Source organism: Anas platyrhynchos, chromosome 2 (genome assembly GCF_047663525.1).
Source record: "Anas platyrhynchos isolate ZD024472 breed Pekin duck chromosome 2, IASCAAS_PekinDuck_T2T, whole genome shotgun sequence".
Classification (NCBI taxonomy): Eukaryota; Metazoa; Chordata; class Aves; order Anseriformes; family Anatidae; genus Anas; species Anas platyrhynchos.
In genome coordinates this window covers 104739934-104761231 of record NC_092588.1, presented here as the reverse complement: position 1 = coordinate 104761231, position 21298 = coordinate 104739934, and the positions used below count along the sequence as shown (strand labels likewise).

Genomic DNA, 21298 nt, shown 5'->3' with positions numbered 1-21298 from the left:
GGTTTAGTGGGGACTGTTAGTGTTAGGTTAGAGGTTGGACTCGATGATCTTGAGGTCTCTTCCAACCTAGAAATTCTGTGTGTGTGATTCTTTAAAATAGAATATATTTATATTAAAATATATATAATATTAGTTATACATTCATAATTTAAAAAAATATAATTGTATAACATATTTTGTTTTAATTGCACATGTTAATGGAGGAAAAAAAAGAAATAGTAGTAGTAGTGGTAGTTACTTTTTTAATGCAATAGTACCTACTAAGTAAGTACCAATAAGAGAGTTACTGTAATTTCTCCATGCATGTTGTGCTGCTGCTCACATATTCGGGTAATTTGATTTGAAAGGTATATGAATTTTGATCCTTCCTCAGTGTGCAGATAAATCTGGCTCTTTTACAAAGTGAGCAGCAGTATAATTGAAAAGCATTGTCGCACTTATATACATTGTCTTTCAAGTAAATTTTGTCATTATATTGGTTACAGTCCTAAAGACTCAGATCTCAGTCTAGAATCAGATCCTTTGGTTTCAGATTTTACTTTAAAATCAATAGACATTCAGAGGCTAAAACTATAGTACAATATTCACCACGAGAATGTGAGCAGAGATATTTGGGAAGGAAAAATTAGATGAGGAACATGTTTTGTTTTGTTTTGTTTTTAAATGCAGAATGTACTGTATTAAGATCTCTGGAAACAAAGGGACTAAGCTGCACTCTTTAATTTTTATTTTATTTTTATTTTTAACAGTGTTTACTCGTGTATTTAATGTTCTTTACATTTCTGGAAAAGAGGAATATTAATTTCAGTAATCCATAACATGGCAAAATCTTTGGACAGACTTGAGTAAAACAAACCTTACATTTAGAAAATATCAGAAGCTGATACAGATCTAGGTTTATGCTCTTTCATGCATTCACCTAGCTGTGTACTTGCTCTTTACCAGGTATTTATTCTACTTTTTTTTTTTTGGGGGGGGGGGGAGCCTTAATTGGCATAAACTTTCATATTGGTTGGATCCTTGCTCTATGTAAGGAAATATATATGCATCTTTATACAGATATCTATAATCCCCCCTCAGAAAAACCCTACAGTTTCATTAATACACTTTTCTAGCATCACAAATATTTGTAAACTATTACTGTCCTTTATTTCTAAACTGTCACCCTACAGCATAAATTGACAATACTGAGTACAACTGTATATTTCCATTTTATAATCTGCAGAATTCCCTGTATGTAGCCAGTGCCATTTTCCTTCACCTTTTGCAATTAAATCAAAATTATTCATTATTTCAATTTATATATTCCATGCAGATGGGGCAGATCCATCTGCACACCACAATAGAAGCCCTAAAATCATACTAACTATTTTGAATTTCTTACACCCAGTTAGGGAAAAGATGTTTATAAGGTAGATTTATCAGAGAGTTGTTTTAAGTATTATAGTTTTAGTTATTAGAAAGGTGTTTTCAACTTTGTACTGCCAGTTCTGCTACTCTGCTAAAGAACATCTACATCTAAAATAATCTATTTTGCAATCAAAATTAAATTGTAGAAAGACAGAAAATAATGGGAAGGAGGTCTGCAAATATACTGCCAACATGATTGTCAAATACTGGTATTTAGCCAAAGGTTTCATAAAGTAGTTTTAGCCAAAGTAGTTTCATAAAGTAGTTTTAATGCCCAGATTAGTTACTAAAATGGCTAAAAATTGTTGGCAGATTTTTTTCACTTTAAAATAATCTGGGGCACATTAGGAAGTCCAAAAAAGCGGGGATTCACTAACTGCTGTCAGGAAAAATCATTGCAACCACGTCATAAATATTATACTCTAAGCAAATCTCTCTTAGAGATTCGAGCACATAGGAATCCACTTAGTCAAAATCCCAGCTAAGGCATGTAGGTCTGCATGATGAGAATGCTATATTTTTTTTATAAATTATGACCTTTCTTATTAATATTTATTCATTCATAGAAATATATATTTTTTTTTCCATCAAAATCCAGCAGACTTGAGCCTTCTTCAGTGAGGCTTTAAAACCTGCAGGCTGACTCCAGATAATCCCAAACTGAAGTAAACATTCCAACTTCAGTGTACCATTAGGACTAATAAGGTTCCCTTTAAAATTTTACCCAACTGTTCCTTCAGTTCTTCTGGTTCAGTGACTGTAGTCCTGCCACAACTACCTACACTATCTTCATCTAGAGATGTCCCAGAAGACTAATCAACAAACAATGGTGACATCTCTCTGCCTACTAAACTGAAAGCAATGCACCTATATTAAGCTGGCTCAAATCCAAGCCTGATTCCCATTTGGAATACAAATGATTTCATGTGACATTGCCTATCTATTTAAAGCTGGTTCACATACTAATTCCCACACAAAAAACACTGGTTTGTTCAATTCTGATAAAGTATGTATTTTTGTTTTTAAAACAGTTAACCAAATATAAAATACCTAAAAGCCCTCTCCACCTCTATCTGACTAGATCTGTACATAATGTTGTTACAGAATTTGAACTGACAGAGACATGCTTCATCACTTTTATCACTTGATCTCCCAAGTTTATTTTGGTTCTGATGCGGCTTATCTCTATTTTCTTGCATGCAGCTGAAACATGTTGAAGTGGCATATGTGCCTCTCATGCGTTTATCATCTGGGTAAACTGGTGGGAGTTCCTTGTTGACGTGACAAGAGTGCACATATCCCTGACTGTTTTGTTCAGTGTGTTATTTACTGCGTTAGGAAGATTCTATGTACAAAACAATAAAACCACCTCTCAAAGTCAAAAACAGTATCACATTAATGTGGCTCCATACAGTTTAAAGCAGAATGTCTTGACACAGTTGGTATTGGCATAACATGACCTGTTATGCACTATTACTATTTGTCCCCTTTCCAAAAGCTCTGCTGAGATTTTACCTAAAAACAAGGTAGTAGCCACTGTGCTCCATGGCCTCTAGTAATTACTCAGCTTTTAATATCTCAGGTTTCCTGTTGTGCAGAAAATCTGCCTTTCTTATTAAACTCACAGAGCTGTTTTGGGTGTTGGTGCATTCTTGCAAAATTATGTTAGAGAAAGAGAAATGAAGATTCTTAACTCAAATTAAATAGCTCATGCCATGTCCTGAAGTACTTCTCAGTATTAATGTACCATTGCATGCTCTTATGTATTTCTGTCTAAGCACCTACAGTTTCATTCTTCTTAAATTCAGAAGTAACGTCGGTCATTAATTGCCCTTATCCTCTCAACACATCCATGAGGAGAAAAAAATGTAACCTTTGTTTTCCCATTGGAACAAAGACACCACAAACTCTGCTCAAGACCTCTCATTCTTTGGCAATAAGGTACTGTTGTATCTTTGAAGATTATGGCTTAAGAAAAATAATATCCAGTATTGCAGAGTTACTTCTGAGATGTCCGGCTGCCCAGCAAAATTCATACTTCACATCCGGTTCCAAAAAATCCAAACAAAGTATTTGAATGGGTACATATCTGCCACCAGGATGCACAGATTATATTTAGATAGGCAGAGACACCACCACTTATACCAGGCAAAGAAAGGGATAATCCTAAATCTCATTCCCAAAGGCAAAGTATTTCTCAGCCATGACTGACACATACAAATCACTAAGCCAAGACAGCCTGAACACAGAGACTCTTCCCAGTTCAAATGGCTCTGTATAGGCTGATTTTTTTCAAATCTCTGCTTAGCCTTGCAAGGATCACAGATTCAAAACCAAGTCTTTCATCTCCAAGAATGGAGATCTCTGATACAGCCTGGTCAAGTTCCTTACTGAAGCACCCATAGAAATACACACTTTCCCAGTTTTTCCTGAATGCAAAAAATACAACAGCGATACCGACTGTCTTTGCTAGCTGTTTAGTCAATTCTTTTCTGGCCTAAGCATTGCCTGCATCCAACCACTATTCTAATTAAGAAGAATTTTTAATTGTTATTTTCTTTTTGTTTTTATCTCTGCCTATTTTCCCATGAGATTGTTGTAACATAAAGTTAAATTCCAGTTTCATAATGAGCCAGATTCTTGGTCCTAGATGTGATTTTCTTGTCAATGCAAACAGACTTTGGGGGAAAGGTAGCCTCATGCCGCAGAAAGTCACCACTAACTCTTGCTAACATATAGTACAGGTAATGTCAAAAGATCCAACAGTTATTAATCTGGTTCCCTATTAATGCACACAATGGTTAAAAACTGGATGCTGTGCTTGCTTTTTTCTTTACAAACACTAGCAGTGTTTCTACAGATTTAACCACCAAGGCTGCACTAAATTAGTGATGTCTTTTCCCATGCAATGTTTGAGCTTATCTGCCCTTCTATCAAATGTATTAAAAAAAAAATGCAAGATCCTACTTAGTATGGGACAGACATGCACACGCGCACATACACAGACAGATTATATTTCCATATCCAAAGTGCAGAGCAGATGTAGAATCCTTCCCCTACCCCAGTACATGCACATTAAGGAAAATTCACTGTTCTTTAAATCTTACATTTCTTACACACTTTAAAACCTTCACTGTAGGTTTTATTTTAAAATTAAACAAAATCCATTTAAACGTAGCATTTGTTTAAAGATATATTTAGCAGTAAGATGTCATCAATGTGACAGTACTCCAATTATTTCCTAGGTCCATCTGTTTTATACTGAATTAGACTGGTTCATACCTATCAGGTGACTAGCTGATTAGTTGAACGTGGTTTCAAATGAGCCAGAACTGGACAAGAACTTGCATGAAATAAGGCAATCATATTGAAATAAACATGTTTATGAAAAAGTAAGAATTTTTACTATATGTTTCCAAATAACTGTTTTGCTTTTAAACTTATTTAGATTTAAAATGAAATGAGTTAAATGAAACTCCATGAAAGCACAAATAAAATTATTTGGTTCTGGCCACACAAAATGGTTGATGAGTCTTTTGGTTCAAATGAATGTTTGTGTTTTTTGTGTGTTTTGTTTTTTTGTTTGTTGTTTTGTTTTGTTTTTTGTTTGTTTGTTTATTTTCTTTTGTTCACCACTGGTTTTGGAGGACAAGAACTTTTTAATACGGAAAACAATAGTTAAGTTGAAAAGTAAAAGAAAATCTTTAGTATATATTTTGCTCTTCTTTTACAAATAGCAATTTTCTATTAGGTTCCAGAGAATGAAAAAAAAAAAAAAAAAAAAAAAAAGGAAAAATACACAGGAAACACCTTATGAAATGAATCATTCTACCACATAGGGTAATGGAAAAACAACCCAGCATGTTCAACTCAACTCTTGTGAAAGGATGTGAAAACAAAACAATACAGCTACAGGTGTCCTTTATGTATCTACACAATTCTATAATGGGAGCGCTTCTAATTTGATTCAGACCTGGAAAACACTCCACATACAGACAGACTTCAGACACCAGGCCAGAATCTTAAAGGAGAAAATCTAACTAGAGTAGATATAAAAGACCATTACTTTTCCATTCAAACTATATTTTATTTATCTGTATCAGGTATAGGAAAACAGTTACTTGTAACAGATTTGGGTCACTTATAACAGAAGAGCTTTCGGAAGCCATTCTTGAAATGACAGAGAAGAAAGATTTATAATACAAACACAGATTTTTATTATTATTATTATTATTTTGGCCATGTTTATTTAAATTGTTACATAGGAATAGCTTTATATAATAAGACTTTTTAGTGGATTTTTCTTCTCTTTGCTCCTATGTCTATTCCAAGCTATGTTAATACTTCTTTTGATGTTCATACTTCAATTTCCACACTCTTCATGGGATGAAAATTGCTTTATGTACAAAATCATCCTCTGAAAGGCACCTCAATAAACATCACACCTTTGTGTTTATTTGTAGGATGTCACTTCCACAAACTGAAGTGAGAACAGGGAATTTAAGTGAACACAAGTCATCACGAATAAGAATTATAAAAGTGAAAAATAAAGAGTCTGGTATATCAAAGTGTCTTCCTTAGTGCATTTACAACCAACAAATATCCTCTTGCAGTTTTTCTGTAAGTAAGAACTGTATCCTTCCCAGAGTTTGTAAGCCATAGAATTCCAACTAACTATGCTCAAAGGCATTTTCTAAGTTATTTTATAATGTGGCATGACTTTTCTCCTGTGTGAATAGTCACTGGACACATAAATTATTCCATTTGCCAATACAATATTTCCAGTTCTTGATAATGATGTTTGTAACTATCTTCTAGAAAAGTTGCCACTTGTTTACATATCCACATTCAGTTCCTTTGCTCATGATCTTCCATCCAAATCGCAAAGTTCACAGATGAAAACCTCAGGTGTCCTGAATGAAAACTCAAGAAATATCACCTCCCCAATAGTTAATGTCATACTGTGTGTACATACACTTACATACAGTTTTGAAAAACTTAGTTTACAAAACAGGTTTACCCATGGGAAAGTAACTTTTTCTCTCTTGCAGCTAAGGGGTCCATTTGCTTGGAGACTCCCCTGTTTCTGAGAATTGCCTGTGAATTCCAAGATGATGACACCTGATGGTAGTAGAGAGCTTTGCACCAGCAACACCAATGGCCAAGCTCAGAAGCACTATTTTTGGCAGAAGTAGTAGTTTACAGAAGCACTGCCTCTATCTCAGCATCGCGCAGGTTCCATTTTTGCAGATCTGAAATCTTTATGTTGAGTTTGTCTTTCTGTCCTCCTTTCTTAGCTTTTTGTTTGTTTGTTTGTTTGTTGTTTTTTGGTTGTGGTTTGTTGTTGTTTTTTTGGTTTTTTTTGGAAGAAGGAAATGGGAAAAAGAAAGCCCAAGGGAACAACTTATGCCAGGATATCACTTCTCTTACTGCACCATACTACCAGTGTTATCATGGCACATGTTAACATGACTGGGATCAAGATCAGAGTTATGAGAATTTCATCTGGCGGATCTTCCCAGAGAACATCTTCTGAAGTACAGTTTAAAAAGAATTGTTTATGAATTCTAGTGATAAAGCCCTCTACAAGGGGGTTTGGCCAAAAGCAACTTGCGTAGAAGGCTTCATGTTCTGTGCACTGCGTAAAGATATCGTAATACCTAGGAGAAGAAGAAAATGAAGAGAAATTTAAATAGAACACATATGTATATTATATTTACAGAAACCAAAAATGAGTGCAATCTGTAAGGTTGGGTCTACCAGGTAGATATTCTGCTGAAGTAACTTTAATGGAGACTGTGGGTATCAAACACAACATAATGAGCCAGAGGGAGAACTGACTAACTTGTACTCATACAACCAAGAGATTTCATATGAAATACTTAGCTTCTGGATAGACAGTGATCAAAACCCTGTCTTTTGGGTACAGTTACTACAGCTGGACCTCCTAAAGTCATTTAAGCACTGCAGAATTAGAACCCCTCAACAGAAACATCTACAGTATCATTAAAAAACATGCACACAAATGTGGCATGAACAGGACTTTTTGAGCAAAATATGCATAATTTGTGCGTCATCTATCACTGGACATGAGTTTGTGGCAACAATGATGATATGATGTTGGAATTTAGCCACAGCATACATTACTGTGTAATAATTTCAGTTCTGTTGCACCCCAAGGCAGCAAGAAGACAATGGGAAAATAAACACACAAAAAAGTCAGATTTTGACAACCTTTATCTTTGACAACCTTCTCAACTCCAGCAAACGCCCAACAGGAAAAAAAAAAAATCATTTCTCTTTATGTATGTTCTCAATACTCATGAAAGATTGGGAACCCCTTGTAATTACTTTTTTTTTTTCAACACAGCATGTGTTGAAACTTACTTTTAGAGGGATTACTCATATTTATGAGAAATGGCTCCCCCTCTTAGTAAAAAAAATAATAATAATAACAAACAATTAGCCCAAACGAGTAATTGAATGGGTTTTGTCATGTTATTGTAAGCCAAAAAAAATATAAAAATCAGGAAGCAAATGGAGTATGGGGGAAGAGATCAGAAATTAAGAAGATGAAGAGCTTCTGGTCAGTACATGAATAGGGGAAGAAATAATTTTATATATATCTTTCAGTCTTATGTGACTCAGTAAACTCACTTCAAAGGGAAAGAAAAAATAGAAAGGAAAGAACAAGAAACCACATGATACCTCAAGGGATAGCATTCTGTATTATTATTTGAAAGCCCTACCCTCTCTTTTAGTATGCTTAAATAAGGTAACTCTTGATGAATTACTCTTTCTTACATCAAGTATCACTGGGGACAGATGTTGACTCGATCCTTTGCTATGAAGTAGTGGAGGAGAGATATTCAGTGTCTGGGTAAGACTGAAGATGCCAGTCTCTAAGGAGAAAGGGGTCTGCCTGCCCCTGCTACAAGAGCACAAAATGGGAATACAGGCTGCACAGTAACATTCTACAAGAAGGAAAAGAGGCCTCACAGGAAGTTTCTTCTGCAGCCCCATTTTCATTCTTGTGGAGTTTGAGTTTATACTGGTATAGTCTCACAAGTCCACAACTTGATGCTCTGTCACGCAGATGCATACATGCACAGTGTATGTATATTTTTAAGCAAAGCAACTAGAACGGAAGCTTTTGTGACAAGGTCAGCAGCCACAGCCAAAAAGAAAAACAGGAAATAAGCTAAAAATAAAACACAAATATTAGCTGTTTGTTATTTTATTAGTGCCATTCTTCCATGTGACCCCATTGCATCCATTCTCTTTGTTCTTGGACTAAATTAGAATCTAAAGATGTCTAGCTGAATATGGAAGAGACAGTCCCAGAGGACCTGAAATAAAATACATTTAAGGGCATGTCTATGAGGATTGACGGACTACAATGTCGACATGGCAGAGCTAGCATCGAGTTGCCCAGACAGGTCAATGTTCTGTCTAGCACAGACACCTGGCAGGGCTCCAGAGAGCACTAGGCTCTGTTCCAGCCCTGTTCTGTGCCATGCACTTGCAAGCAAGCCTGTTCCACCAAAACTGCTCCAGCTCCTTGCTGCCACAGCCACCTCAGTTTGCCTGTCTGCTTGTGTAGAGTAACAAAAACAACAAATCCAGGTAACTTGCAGACTTCACAGAAATGGACCCTAAACCAAGATTTCATGATGCTTTTTTTTTTTTCTTTTTTTTTTTTTTTTCCTGGATGGTCATAAAGTGGTGTAGGAAGTTCACTACTCTTCCACAAATTCTTTGTTTGCTTTTTTTTTTTTTTTTTTTTTTTTTTTGGTTTGTTTTTCTTAAATGTTAGATGGTGTAATCAATTATATTTCCCACTGATTTTGCACTTCAAGCCCAAACATAGCCAGAAAAATCTGCTTAAGTGATGCCAAAAGGCCAGATAAAAATAATTTGGGAGTTATATTATATTGAAGCAATGATTCCCTAAGAGACAAAATAGAATATAAACATTATCTTAATAGTTTGAATTCCTCACAACTTTCTCTTAATACTCTCTCTTAAAATAAAAAGTTTACCTGCATTGTAACTCTTTTTCCTTTCAATTGTAGAATGTGAATAAGACAAAAATTCAGCTATTTGAGAACTATGTGTCTGATAGTAAAGCTCAATTCACTCAAATGTTGGTGCAATTTAGCAATTTAGAGCTTATACACTACAATAGAAAGCTCACATTTTAACAAAAAAAATCTCTGCATGGTACTGTGTAACAGCTGCTTTATAAGGGAGCAACTGAACTCTAATTACAATAGCATGGGCATTTTGTAGCTGATCAATTAGTTTGCAAGTGTTTTTTTGTTTGTTTAATAAATATTTAATGCAAATTTTATTTTCTTATGCTTCATTGTCTTATGCTTTATGTAATTCCCTTTATTCAAATTGTAAAGGCTAGAGTAGGAAAACCATTCTTTCTGTAAAAAAACAAAAAATGCCTATCACAATGAAATTCTGGCCTGACTGGAGGTACTTCAAAACAAATACATAAAAATTACACACCTTGTGAAAGGAAAAGAAAAATGCAATTTTCTACTTATTCCCAGAACAAGTAATTGGAAAGCAGTACAGTAGTACAAGCTCCAATACTTCACATCTCAGATTATAAAGATGTGTGGGAAGGCTATTATTCTCTGAGCTGAGCCACATTTTCATCTCTTTCAGGCTAGCTACAAAGACCCTCAGAAAATTAACCCTCTGAGTTAATACTCAGAAAAGGTATATTCACTGGGAGCCATATCACAAGCTTTGTGAGTAGTGGGTTGAAAAATGAATATAGCCATGAGTTTCAGCTCAGTTTACTAGGCCGCTACTGAAGAACAAAAACTAAGCATAGTCTGTGCACTGTGATTCATATAAAGATATGATTTCCACTGGTATGCTCAGGAGAATCACTATAAATTTTATTAAGGAACCAACTACTTGTTCATAATGTATATTATTTAAAATACTCACTTTCAAAGAACTAAAAAAAAAAAAAAACACACACACTTAAATGCTCTTTGAAGCTCTCTCTGAGCTGTAAAACAACTGTCTAAAATATTTAAAGTATTCTAGAAAAATACTATAATTTTCAGAGTTCAAATACTTTTTCCCCAGTACTTTACGTTTCCACTTAAACAGATAGTAAAAATCACATGGTTAGTTTTTTGTAAATATATATATATGTTTATATTTTATAAATAACCAAGATATATAAATCACAGAATCACAGAATTTTCTATGTTGGAAGAGACCTCAAGATCATCGAGTCCAACCTCTGACCTAACACTAACAGTCCCCGCTAAACTATATCCCTAAGCTCTACATCTAAACATCTTTTAAAGACCTCCAGGGATGGTGACTCCACCACTTCCCTGGGCAGCCTGTTCCAATGCCCTTTCGGTAAAGAAGTTCTTCCTAACATCCAACCTAAAACTCCCCTGGCACAACTTAAGCCTATTCCCCCTTGTCCTGTCACCAGGCACATGGGAGAACAGGCCAACCCCCACCTCGCTACAGCCTCCTTTGAGGTACCTGTAGAGAGCAATAAGGTCGCCCCTGAGCCTCCTCTTCTCCAGGCTGAACAAGCCCAGCTCCTTCAGCCGCTCCTCATAGGACTTGTTCTCCAGGCCCCTCACCAGCTTCGTCGCCCTTCTATGGACCCGCTCAAGCACCTCAATGTCCTTCTTGTAGCGAGGGGCCCAAAACTGAACACAGTACTCGAGGTGCGGCCTCACCAGAGCCGAGTACAGGGGGACGATCACTTCCCTAGCCCTGCTGGTCACACTGCTTCTTATGCAAGCCAGGATGCCGTTGGCCTTCTTGACCACCTGAGCACACTGCTGGCTCATATTCAGCCGACTATCAACCATCACTCCCAGGTCCTTCTCTGCCTGGCAGCTCTCCAACCACTCATCTCCCAGCCTGTAGCTCTGCTTGGGGTTATTGCACCCCAGGTGCAGGATCTGGCACTTGGCCTTGTTGAACTTCATACAGTTGGCCTTAGCCCATCGGTCCAGCCTGTCCAGATCCTCCTGCAGAGACTTCCTACCCTCGAGCAGATTGACACATGCACCTCATTTGGTGTCATGTGCAAACTTACTGAGGGTGCACTCAATGCCCTCATCCAGATCATCGATGAAGATGTTAAAGAGGACCGGCCCCAGCACCGAGCCCTGGGGAATGCCACTAGTGACCGGCCTCCAACTGGACTTGACTCCATTTACCACGACTCTTTGGGCTCGGCTATCCAGCCAGTTTCTAACCCAACGAAGCGTGCACCAGTCCAAGCCAAGAGCAGCCAGTTTCTTGAGGAGAATGCTGTGGGAGACGGTGTCAAAAGCCTTGCTGAAGTCAAGGTAGACCACATCCACAGCCTTTCCCTCGTCCACCCAGCACGTCACTTGTCATAGAAGGAGATCAGGTTCGTCAAGCAGGATCTGCCTTCCATAAACCCATGCTGACTGGGCCTGATCGCCTGCTTGCCCTGCAAGTGCTGCGTGATGACTCTCAAGAGGATCTGCTCCATGAGCTTCCCTGGCACTGAGGTCAAACTGACAAGCTTATAGTTCCCCGGGTCTGCCCTCCGGCCCTTCTTGTAGATGGGCGTCACGTTTGCTAGCCACCAGTCAACTGGGACCTCCCCCAATAGCCAGGACTGTTGATAAATATATATATATATATAATTAGAACCAAGAACCTGGACAATGGGACATTTTTTTTTTTAATTTTTTTTTTTTTAATCAAGCATTCTAATGCACACATGTGCCTTAATGGGAATGGGACAGTGTTTCATGAGTCACCCATTCACATTATTTAAATAGACATCTGGATGTATCTCATCTTGCCCATCTCACAGTATGTAGTCACCTACCATGCAGGAAACTGCACCAGAAGTGGAGGGTTCGAATCTTATCCACATTTTCCCACATCCCTAGGGAGGAAAATGGTGAATTCTTTCTCCTTTTTCCTCAAGCTCCCTGCACAGAAAAACTACAGAGATGATTTTTTTACAAACACACACACACACACACACAAAATACAACTTCGTCCTCCAAATTTCTATTAACAATGAGGCCAAGAAACCAAATAGATTGTTTCATTAAGAGCTTCCACAAATAAGCACTTTCCAGTGAAAAACTGTTCTTTCAAATAATCCAGAACAGTTCTTATAACGCAGAATACCATATAACATGTTATTCAAAACAAGGATTTTTGAAGGCCACTGGCAGTAGACCACTGGCAGTTCTAGTAAGAGAATGCCCTCTATCCAGCACTCACAGACAGACCACCCCCGAGACTCTCTGCACACATGCAGACAGGAATGTTTTGCTATTGCTTAATGAGATGGATCAGGAATTAAGAAAAACAAACAAACAAGAAGCATCACAGTTACCACTATCCTCTTTTACACAAATCATCTGCATTATTAGTGATACAATACAATGATGGAAAGGTCTTGCTGTCAAACAGACAGGTACACACAATACGAGTTATTTTTTGTTATTTTGCATCTAATGAGTATTCTGAAAATAGGGGGAAATTTTATGTAGCATAAATAAGTCTTGGCATAAATCAGGCAATAAATACTTCAGGGGTGCTCATTTCTGCTACTCCACAATCCTGATTAAGAATTTAGAATCACTGTTCCAGGGTACTACTAATTATGTGGCACATTTCAGTAAATAAAGATGCTTTAAGCATCTTATTTTTTTAAAGATTCAACCAAGAAATTTCCTTAGACATAATCACATGCTTCATTACAGTTCAGACTGAATGATCAGCCTTGTCATAACCTCCATCCAGACTGGAATGAGAAATGCTGAAATAATAATTATAAATAACATGTAATGAGAAAGGCTCTTCTTACAGCATTTCGAGTTGAAGTGGAGGCAGAAAATACTAAACAACACTACCACCCTTCCTTCCCCCCCCCCTCCCCCCATTATCTTGTACGTAATTTAAGGGTGTAACTGTCTGGATGAATTTCAAATAATATTCTAAACCTTAAGATAATTATCTGCTGAGGTTTCACCATTACATTTAAAAGAAAGCCTTAGTATTATCAGCTATGAACCTACAAATATGGTAGAATGCTTCTGAGCTTTTTTCATTTAACATGTCAAATAGATTTGTTACTGCATCTCACCATTCCCTTACTAAGATGTCTGCCAAGAGGAGTGTACTCACAGAAACACTTGAACTTCCTAATCAGATTTGCTGTTGTGCATTTCTAGTACTGAATTCAGCCAACAGAAAATAGTACACCACAAAATGTAAGGAAGGAAATGAATGTGGAAAAAAAATTTGCTGGTTTAATGACAACATCATAAAGTATGGTTTATACTCATGCCACTGATTAATGGACAGATTTACTCACTTGGCTTGAAAATAATAAATACATGATGTCCTTTCAAATAATTACAGATCTCTGTTCTTGGCTTGAAATCAACAGCTGGCCAGAAAAATGAAAAGTGGATGAATAAATCTAACAGAAAACCCCCAAATACATAACTATTATTAAAAGTTTGTTAATTTCCTAAAAGTATAGCAAGAAAAGATAAATGTAAAGAGTAACTGTAGATTGAAACAGTAGTTTATATACATAATACTAATCTCCAATAGGCAATAGAAGCTACCATATTAAGCAATTCTAGAACAGGGAGGGAAATATAGCCTGACACCAGGTACTACCCTATAAAAATCAGAGATTTAGTAGCACTGGAATTTTACCAAAGCAGAAGCTACTACTAGGAAGTGGACTTCGCCTTCCACCACTTCTGAGCTATATTTTAATAATTACTTACTTGTAAACACAATCCATTTGGGGGGAATACCAGTTTAGAGGGGGAACGTTCCCTGAAACCAACGTTATACAATGGCAACAGAAGACAGTCCCATAACTCCTGTGTATTAGGCAAATTCAAAACACTAGGTGGATGGAAATCCCAATCCTGCAAAAACTTAACCATATGTAGCCAACATCTTAAATGCACTCACTACCCAAGTAGCCATCGCCATCACTGACAGTGTGTGAATAAAGATGTACTTAATATACTGAAGATTCCACACTGGTTCTCAGATGCTGTCAGTCACCTCATGAATTCCTACCTCTGTGGCAGAGAAAGAAACAGAGATAAAGGGAAGGCACTGGGCAGGGCAATGGAAAATGTAGGATTCAAGAGCAGCACGTGGAATTGGCATCATGGGATTCAAACACCGAAACACTTTGCAAACTGGCTTGCAAAGATTTATTTGTGTATTGTATCCTTCCAGATAAAGAGTTTGGTTTGATCCTTAGAAATTATTACAACATTGCAGTGTCACTCTGCTCTATGCAGTGATCTGGCTCAAGAACTATGGCTTTAACGCAGTTTGTCAAAACCTTTATTTACTATCCTATTCCATGAGCAACGAGTTATGTCAGAACACATTATTTAATCATGAACTCTTCAGGGACAAGGACTAAAATGAAGAAGGCAGAACTACTCCAAATAAATCCTTCTAGAGCTAGCTTTCAGAGGAAATATGTATGTAGCAATGAACAAATACACAATATTTTAGTGTGCTCAATATTTACAGGAGGAACATAAAAAATGTATACTTTTCATGTCCATTACAACAAAATTCTGCTGGCAATGAGATTTTATGCATGTATACATTTATACACGTATACATACAACTGAACTTCAGGGTCCATGGAAAGCTAAACAATCTTCTACCACATTGTGTTGGAAGAAATGCTTCTTGATTTTTGCAAACATTAAGGGCAGTTATCACTGTGGTGAACATTGGTACTATTGGAATTTGCCAAGTTGAGGCAAATCCCTTCACCAGTTCAACACAACAGATATTAAGCTGCTATTAATATTAATATTAATATTAATATTAATGTTAATGTTAATGTTAATATTAATGTTAATGTTAATGTTAATGTTAATGTTAATATATTGACATGCACACTGTACACTACATTTCTGGCTTAGAATTGTATGTTACTGCAAGAATAGGATCATTTGTGATTGTCACTGATTTTAAACCACTGTTCAGTTTATAAAGTTAAATTACAACTTTGGTGATAGAGCAGCTGATAAAAACCTAGTTACAACTAGCAGCTCATTTCTGTGTAAACTCTGGAGACATACCAAATCTGTTTGCTAATAAGCTCCTCAGTAAACAGATGTCCTCAGATTTGCAGCAGCAGCCATGCTAACTCAATTCAGAATTAACTTAACAAGTAACATTCAAACAGGATTAAAGTCTGGGTCCAGTACTATTTTAGGAAGTCTGATACCTGTTCTGTGCCCTGATGCAACACCAGCAGATACTGTAGTAACACTGACATTTGATGGAAAACAGAGGGAACAGCAAGAGGGAAAGGAAGGGTCATTTTTTATTCATTTTATGTTGTGAGCAGAGTTAAAGCATGTAGTCTGTATCTGGAGGGACATGAGCCATTACGGGAACTACAGTAAGTTGTTTAAAGACAGATTTTTAGCACTGTTGAAATCCCTATAGTCACTAAAAGCCCCTGAAATTCTGTGTTATTCTGCAGTAAACAGATGACTTGATACACATTAATTCCCTATGAAGTATATGCAAGTCCTGTTTTTTCCCTCTTCTCTTGGTGCTACTAAAGTGTCTGTACCTGAACTGCAGCTACAATCATTCCAAAATTATTTGGGAATTCAGGTCATATTACCAAAAAGCAAGGGTGGTTTAACTTTGCAGAGGTAACAAGTTTTCTGTGCTCTGTTGTACTCCTCCCACTCCAGCACTGTGATCTATACTTTTCAGGAATCAGCTTCTGAGCCACTGCACCATGCAGCACTATGCCGGAGCACCACAAGGAACCGTGGTAGCTTGCCCTGCAGACACTCAAGAAAGGGAGGTGCTGCAGTCTGCATGGACTCTTCAGTTATACATCTCCGCTCCTTCTTTGTCCCTCTGTAAAATGAAACTAAAGTAGTATTGTCTAACCTCACAAAAATACTGTGCACAAGAGACAATGCAGTCTCTAATGACTACCTTAATAGGGACCATATGAGCCATATGCAAATGGTTGCACTCAGTTTAGAAGTCCAAAAACTTCCCAAGTACATAACAACAATCCCTGTACCAGATTGCCATGTAAGTGTTAACATTTACATATTTATAAAATTTACATATACAGTAGCTGTATATGTTTCTCATTCTCAATTCTGTTTGCAGTGCTGCTTCAACTGTAGGTAATGGGTTAAGCAAAGAAAAGAAAGCCATCCCTTTATATTTTCTGCTATAAAGCAGCCAAAAAAAAATATGGCATAGTTTCAGCATCACTTCACAATTTCTTCATTCAAAAAGCCACACAAGTAAGCATCCCTGTAGTGATAGCAAGAGACCAGATAGTACTGAAAAAATGAGTAAGCAAATAAGACCATTTTGGATGGCTGTATAGTTTTGGTTTCGAAGTCAGAGAGCAGTTATGAAATGCTAACTAAAATAAATCAACTGGTTTCTAAAAATGGGATTGTGACACAAAAAAAAAAAAAAAAAAAAAAAACAACAACAAAACATGTAAGACTGCTATCTCAGACACCGACTTTTGCACTGAAACATCCAAACATTTACATGGTTTCTATTTTTTATTAATGGTTATATGAAAAAAAAAATAGTATGACTAATAATTTCTGTTTCATCTAATACCTTTCACTCATTTATTTACAGAGGAAGCAAATGTTCCCTTTGTGTTATAGATGACAAAACTCAACTGTAATACAGATCCATAATTTGCCTGCAACAAAGTAGTTCATGGCAGAAATGGAGATCCTGTTACTAGTTATTTCCTCACAGAAAATAACACTCTGACACAGACAAGTGTAGTGGGTTTACGTGGCAAGGTTTTGGTAGCAGGGAGCCATAGGGGTGGTTTCTGTGAGAAAGATCTAGAAGCTGCCCCATGTTTGGGAAGGGCCCCATTCTTTTCCAGATCTGAGTAAATAAGCGATGTTGTTTTGCGCCTCTGTGAGAGCATATTTAAGACAGGGAAAAAAACGCTGCGCCACACAGCAGGTGGGAGAGTGATAGGAGTGAGGAACAGCCTTGCAGGTGCCAAGGTCAGTGTAGAAGGAGGGGGAGAGGTGCTCCAGGCGCCAGAGCAGAATTCCCCTGCAGCCTGTGGTGAGGACCATGGTGAAGCAGGATGTCCCCCTGCAGCCCATGGAGTACCACGGTGGAGCAGGGTTCCACGCAGCAGCCCGTGGAGGAGACCACGGTGGAGCAGGTGGCCCTGCACCGATGGAGGCTGCCGCCTGTGGAAGACCCCTGCCGGAGCAGATTCCGGGCCGGACCTGTAGCCCGTGGAGAGGAGACCACGCAGGAGCAGGTGACCTGGCAGGAGCTGCTGCCTGTAGGGGAGCCAGGTTGGAGCAGTTTGCTCCTGAGGGATGGACCCCATGGTACAGACCCATATCTGGAGCAGTTCTGGAAGAGCTGCTGCCTGTGGGAAGCCCATGCCGGATCAGTTCATCAAGGACTGCATCCCGTGGGTGGGACCCCACAGCACAGGGGATGAGAGTGACCGAGAAGGAGCGGCAGAGAAGAAGTGCTGTAGACTGACCATAACCCCCATTCCCCCGTTCCCCTGCGCCGCTCGGGGGGAGGAGGTGGAAGAGGGTGGATGGGGGGGGAGGTGCTTTTGGTTTCTTTCCTTTGTTTCTCACTTCTCTAGCTTGTTAGGAATGAGCAATAAATCTTACTATCTCCTTATGCTGAGTCTGTTTTGCCCGTTACAATACTTATTGCGTGATTTTCTTGCCCTTATCTCAACCCTTGAGCCCTTTTCACATATTTTCTCCCCATTCCTCTTTGAGGAGGGGGAGTGAGAGAGCGGCTGTGGTGGAGCTCGGCTGCCCACTCGAGCGGAACCACAACAACAAGGGAGAAGCAATGACTTCCCATGAGGTGCAAGAACACAAGCCCGTGACAGACTGTGCATTTGAGGGGCTAAATACCAAATACTCTATCCTTGCCGGTAAATCTGCATCTATACTCCATGAGGAAAAAAAAAAAAAAAAAGGAATATTCATCTTCCACTCAATTTTGAAGTCCATTTTAAGATTTCAATATGACGGGACAGGTTTTCTATATAGTTTCAATATAGTATAGTTGATACTAATTTGGGAGACTCACCACTGCAGACAAGATGCATGATGAAGACACCATTATTTATTGCCACTTTTAAAAGGTAAGTAATGAAACTATGAAGGCCCAAGGGGTCAAGGTTTCTGGTTCCTGCCTAATGAAAAACAAATTTTGATTATTCTCCTACAACAGCAACTGGGGTACTAAACGACTCTCTCCTTGTGAAATTCCCACTAATTAAGCTCCTCCTACAACCCTTCCCTCAGTGAAAGCAAACTCTTTTATGTAGCTGCCCACTTTTGTGAAACTTGTAGGAACTTCATGTCTTAAGCTTACCTTTTCTCTTCCAAATGTTGTTAAAGTCAGCTAAGGGGCTCAACAGCTACTAAGAGGGACTGGCACACTGACACACACAGAACATGACTACATGCGACTTAATTTCTCAAGAAACCAGGCAGTTGCCAGAAAGTGGCATGTTTTTCAGAGGAAGTGGAGCTGTAGAAAAGTTCAGTCTTCAGTCTTTGCAATTACTCAAGTAACAGAGCACCAGGTCTGCTACAATCTGACAGAGGGGAAAGGAAGGATGTCACAGAATCACAGAATCACAGAATCTCTAGGTTGGAAGAGACCTCAAGATCATCGAGTCCAACCTCTAACCTAACACTAACAGTACCCACTAAACCATATCCCTAAGTTCTACATCTAAACGTCTTTTGAAGACTTCCAGGGATGGTGACTCCACCACCTCCCTGGGCAGCCCGTTCCAGTGCCTAACAACCCTTTCAGTAAAGAAATTCTTCCTAACATCTAACCTAAAACTCCCCTGGCGTAACTTTAGCCCATTCCCCCTCGTCCTGTCACCAGGCACATGGGAGAACAGGCCAACCCCCACCTCGCTACAGCAAGCGAACTTCTTTCCGTTCTTTCCTCTGTGTCTGACTGATATGTATAGGAAAGGAAAATGCTGTCCATGGTGAACTCATAGACAGAAAGCAAAGTACAAAGTTACACCTGATCATTTTTCTCAGGACATACATAAAAGAAGGAGATCCATCAGTGACTAAGACCTGAGGCTGCTTGTTTGCAAATAAAGACTGTGGTTTAAATGAAGTCAGTTGAGCTGACATTACATCCCATCTGGCGATGAAGCTTCTAGGTGGACACATCCACTGTGAGGCTCCTTTTACTTCTCTAAGAAAACATAGTTTCCTAGTTTACTCCAAAAGCAATGACTCATATGGATGAGATGAAAACCTGTTTGATCTCATTTGAATAAATAGATCATTTGCAGAACAGTAGCCAATAGGGAACATCCATTCTTATTAGTAAATGTATTTTTATGTTTCTGCAAAGTGAGTCGTGTTTTTGGCACTACTTGGAAATTAAAAATAACAAGATTCACATCATCTAGACAACTGGTATTTGCCCTTGTTGATCAAGTCCCATCCCATTTATATTCAAAATAGTATCACAGAATCTAAGGAATAAGGAATGTCATGTCAACATTTGTACAAGATTACTGAGCTTCATTGTTCCAAGACTGCTACTGCTCCCCCAGTCTTTCAAGAAAAACAAAGCTGAATGTAAATGAAAGCTAACAACAGAAGGAAGGGTGCTTGATATCTTCAAGTAAGAAGGGTCAGAGAAAACAAAACTGAAAGGACACTGAACAATGTTCATGAAAGCTGTATTTGAGTTCATACTGTTACAAAATATATGTCTTCCTTCCCAGAGTATTCTGACTGAGCAAAACCCTTCCTGTATGTGGAAAACCTTGGTTGCATAAAGTTTATAAGTCAAATGGTGACATTGCATCTTTAAAAACCCCTACCACAACCACAGATAAACTCTTATAATCACTTATTTCCTGGTTTCCCGGTCATCATTATCTTTATCTTCTAGCTCCCATATGCAGCTGCCAAGATTTAAAAAAAAAAAAAAAAAAAAAAGCCAAAACAGGTAGCTGTGGACTTTCCTTGCATAAACTGGTATTCACTTGCTAACAGTCAGTAGAGAACAAAACTCCAGCTTCATACAAAATCATATTGGAAAGGAGAAATTGTACACAAGCACTAGGTAGCTGAATGGCTCAGATAAATTAATTGTATTAAACATCCTAAGTGAGGACGGTTATCTTGATATGAGAGTACTATACTGAACAATTCAATGCTGTTCAGCACTGATTCTTCTTTAAGAAAAGAAGAAAAAACTTTCCCCCAAAATCTGTGTAATTCATATTAGAGTATTACTTTGAAGCTTAATCTCTCTGACTCTGAACGCATTTAAATCCTACATTCTGTAAAAGTACTGAGCACTTCCAAACCTCTGTGACATAGCATGGTTTTGAGAAAAAGAAGTATTACTTAAGGACAGTTCTCTCTAAAAACTTCTGTTTTTAGAAAAAGAAAAAAAACTTCTGTTTTTTGCTGTCTCTACAATGGGAAAATTTTACCCATGGAAAATATCTTCAGTACATGCAAACAATACATTTACAGTTTAGCAGTAAGGACATTACTTTGAATTCTTACTCAATTCAAGGTATCAAATGCTACAATTTTTATAGACACATCCCTAATGAATGGGGATTGCAATGAGTACATAGAACAAGTTACAGGGAACTGAACTGCTGCAGACACCTCTTCTGCCACTAACGGTCTCCAACCACAGAATTCAGAGAGACAAAACTGTGTTATCTGCTGCTGGACAAACCCAGCAGAAAAGTTCTTCTGCCAAGGAACAATACCTCCTTCAGAAAGATGAATAGCCT

At 38.0% G+C, this 21298-nt stretch overlaps 1 protein-coding gene across 3 annotated transcripts in view; it reads right to left on the bottom strand.

Annotated features, from left to right (window-relative positions):
* Positions 1 to 5476: 5476 nt before the first annotated feature.
* Positions 5477 to 21298, bottom strand: part of RAMP3 (receptor activity modifying protein 3) — a 53174-nt gene continuing 37352 nt past the window's right edge. For 2 of the 3 annotated variants that reach the window (XM_027451300.3, XM_038175008.2), the window contains exon 4: positions 5477 to 7070. In XM_027451300.3, the coding sequence (XP_027307101.1) occupies positions 6815 to 7070 (256 nt within the window). In that variant the 3' untranslated portion in view covers positions 5477 to 6814. The remainder of the gene's footprint in view (positions 7071 to 21298) is intronic. The other variant, XM_038175009.2, reaches the window with a different exon arrangement.